The sequence below is a fragment of the Galeopterus variegatus genome, unplaced genomic scaffold (assembly GCF_000696425.1).
Source record: "Galeopterus variegatus unplaced genomic scaffold, G_variegatus-3.0.2 Scaffold673, whole genome shotgun sequence".
NCBI classification, from domain to species: Eukaryota; Metazoa; Chordata; class Mammalia; order Dermoptera; family Cynocephalidae; genus Galeopterus; species Galeopterus variegatus.
The window spans coordinates 135,176-137,725 of record NW_007726784.1 but is presented as its reverse complement, the minus strand read 5'-3'; the positions used below and the strand labels follow the sequence as shown (position 1 = coordinate 137,725).

General features: G+C 62.7%; 1 protein-coding gene across 1 annotated transcript in view; it reads left to right on the top strand.

The window, feature by feature from the left end:
- BZRAP1 (benzodiazepine receptor (peripheral) associated protein 1) overlaps nucleotides 1–2,550 on the top strand; it is a 24,991-nt gene that overhangs the window by 3,061 nt on the left and 19,380 nt on the right. Inside the window, exons 5-10 of the mRNA XM_008571258.1 lie at nucleotides 1–36; nucleotides 835–912; nucleotides 998–1,081; nucleotides 1,328–1,417; nucleotides 1,583–1,705; nucleotides 1,949–2,053. The exon at nucleotides 1–36 is cut by the window's left edge and continues 135 nt beyond it. Coding sequence (XP_008569480.1) covers nucleotides 1–36; nucleotides 835–912; nucleotides 998–1,081; nucleotides 1,328–1,417; nucleotides 1,583–1,705; nucleotides 1,949–2,053 — 516 coding nt within the window. The remainder of the gene's footprint in view (nucleotides 37–834; nucleotides 913–997; nucleotides 1,082–1,327; nucleotides 1,418–1,582; nucleotides 1,706–1,948; nucleotides 2,054–2,550) is intronic.

Sequence of the window (2,550 nt, the reverse complement as noted above, 5' to 3'; positions counted from 1 at the left end):
GCCAGGCCTGTCCCCGGCTACCCGGGACAGCGGTGCGTCTGCCCCGGCTCCAGGTAGGGGCGACCCTCACTGAGCGCGGGGCGCAGGCAGCCCCTGTCCCGAGGGCCGGGGACCTATTCCAGACCCCCAGAACTTAGGGGACTGGCTCCTCCCCTCACCCTAGGTGGGCAACACCTAGGCCCGCCTACTTCTGGGAGGAGATGTGGGAAGAGGGACCCGTTCGTGGCCAAGGCCTCCGGGTGGGGGATGCCTCTTGCTCAGATTTGGCCCCTCGGGCTGGCCCAGGGTGGGAGATGCACCTCCTATCAAGACCTGTCCTCCCCCAAAGTTTGCACGGATAAATGGGAGATGCGATAGGGTGGGCTTGGGGGAAGCCAGGAGAGTCTGGCCAGGCTTGCACTGCTCTAGGCCGAGCCCAGATGTGGGTGAACCAGAGCCTCTAGCTCTGGGAACACCACATCCCTAGGTGCTCAAGCAGCCTCCTAATTCTCTGCCAGTCGCTGAAGGACACCCAGGACAGTTATTGAGTACAGAGCAGGGCTGCTGCTAGAAGCTAAAAAGGGAAAGCTTTGGCCTCGATAGAGGTCCCATCTCCCAGGGCACACGTGGGTCCCAGGATCTCAAAGCACTTGTGGTTCCGACACAGGGGTGTAGCCTCCGGGCTTCCACCTCTGCTGGAGGTGATGTGCAGACAGTACCCTCCCCTTCCTAGGCAGGGATTTCATTGCTGACTGTGCCATGAGTGGGAACCTCCCCGGGGCAGGCTGGGCTGGGGGCAGGCTGCACTGGGGCCCTGTTCCCAGATGCCAGCCCCCTATCCCTGGCCATTTCCAGGCCGTGCCCCTGGAGAATGTGACCAACCCACCCGTGGTCCTAGGGGAGCCAGAGAAACAACAGAGGGTGCAGCAGCTGGTAAGTCCCCGGTCAAGGGCTGGAGGCAACCTGCAGTGGGCAGATCTGCCTTCTCACATGAAGAGCCCTTGTTCTGACTCCACAGGAGTCGGAGCTCAGCAAGAAGCGGAAGAAATGCGAGAGCCTGGAGCAGGAAGCCCGGAAAAAGCAGAGGCGATGTGAGGAGCTGGTGAGCTCCTGAGGGCTGCCCCGAGGCCACTCCTGTCCTCCCCCTGCCAGCCAGGTGGCGGGCTCCCTCTCAGCTCTGCCTTCACCCTCTGGCCCTCAAGGACACACTTTCTCTCCTGTTCCATGGATGCTTTTCTTTCCCGGCTGATGCAGGTTCCAGGCGGGGGAGGAAGGCAAGGGCCTCTGTGCTGGGGGAGGAGGAATGTGGGTCCTGGGCCTCTTCCCAGAGCCTCTCTGCTCCCCTCAGGAACTGCAGCTGAGGGAAGCCCAGGATGAGAATGCCCGCCTCGTGCAGGAGAACTCTCGGCTCAGCAGCAGAGCCACCAAGAAGGAGCAGGTACCAGGTGGAGGCCCTTGCTCCTCTGGGGCCCTGGCCCTCGGCAAGGGACTTTCTCCTCTACCCTCTGAACTGGGGTGGAGTATGAAGGGTACATTCCCCCAGCGAGGGAGCTGGTGGGACAAGGCTCACACACCCTGCTCCCTGCCCCTGCCCCGACACCAGGTGGAGTGGGAGAATGCGGAGCTGAGGGGCCAGCTCCTGGGGGTGACGGAGGAGAGGGACTCAGCCCTTCGCAAGAGCCAGGGCCTGCAGAGCAAGCTGGAGAGCCTGGAGCAGGTTCTGAAGGTGAGGGGACTGTGTAGGCGGGGGAGGGTCCTGGGACCTGGCACAGGGAGAAAGTGGGACAGTAGAATATGTGCCCTATGTGGGGCACTGGGATCTGAGGCACTGCCAGCTCCTTGCCTTGTCCAGCCTCAGTTTCCTTATGAATAGAGGGGATCTGGAGTAGATGGTATCCCAGGCTCCCTCATCTTAGATCTTGTGTAGAAACGGCGGAGGAGGCCTTGACCCCCGGGCCTTGTGTTCCAGCACATGCGGGAGGTGGCCCGGCGGCGGCAGCAGTTGGAGGCAGAGCATGAGCAGGCGCGGCTCAGCCTGCGGGAGAAGCAGGAGGAGGTCCGGAGGCTGCAGCAGGTGGGGCAGGGGTGAGGGCAGGGGGGCAGGCTGCTGGACGCCAGCTTCGCCACCCACTCCTCCAACAAGCATCTGCCCAGAGCCCACCGTGTGCCGGGCCCTGTGCTAGGTGCTGGGGAGGCTGCCGGGAACAAAGGCCAGGTCCCTGACCAATCAGCAAGTAAGCAGATCCATGAATCAGATGCTTTCAGACACCACCAAGCACAGTGGGGGAGGTGAACAGGGCGATGTGACAGAGAGTGACTGGGATGGGGTGAGAGCCACTTTTAGAGAGGTCATCAGAGATGGCCTCCCTGAGGAGGTGACAGCTGAGCTGATGCCTCAAGGATGAGGGGAGTCGGTCAGGAGAGCCAGAGGTAGAGCACACCAGGGAGGGGGAATAGACATGCAAGTGCCCTGTGGCAGGGAGGAGCGGGGGGGGGGGGCGAGACCAGGGGGGCTAGAGTACAGCAGGGGATGGACAGAGTGGGAGCAGGCAAGAGCCACATCGTGTCGGG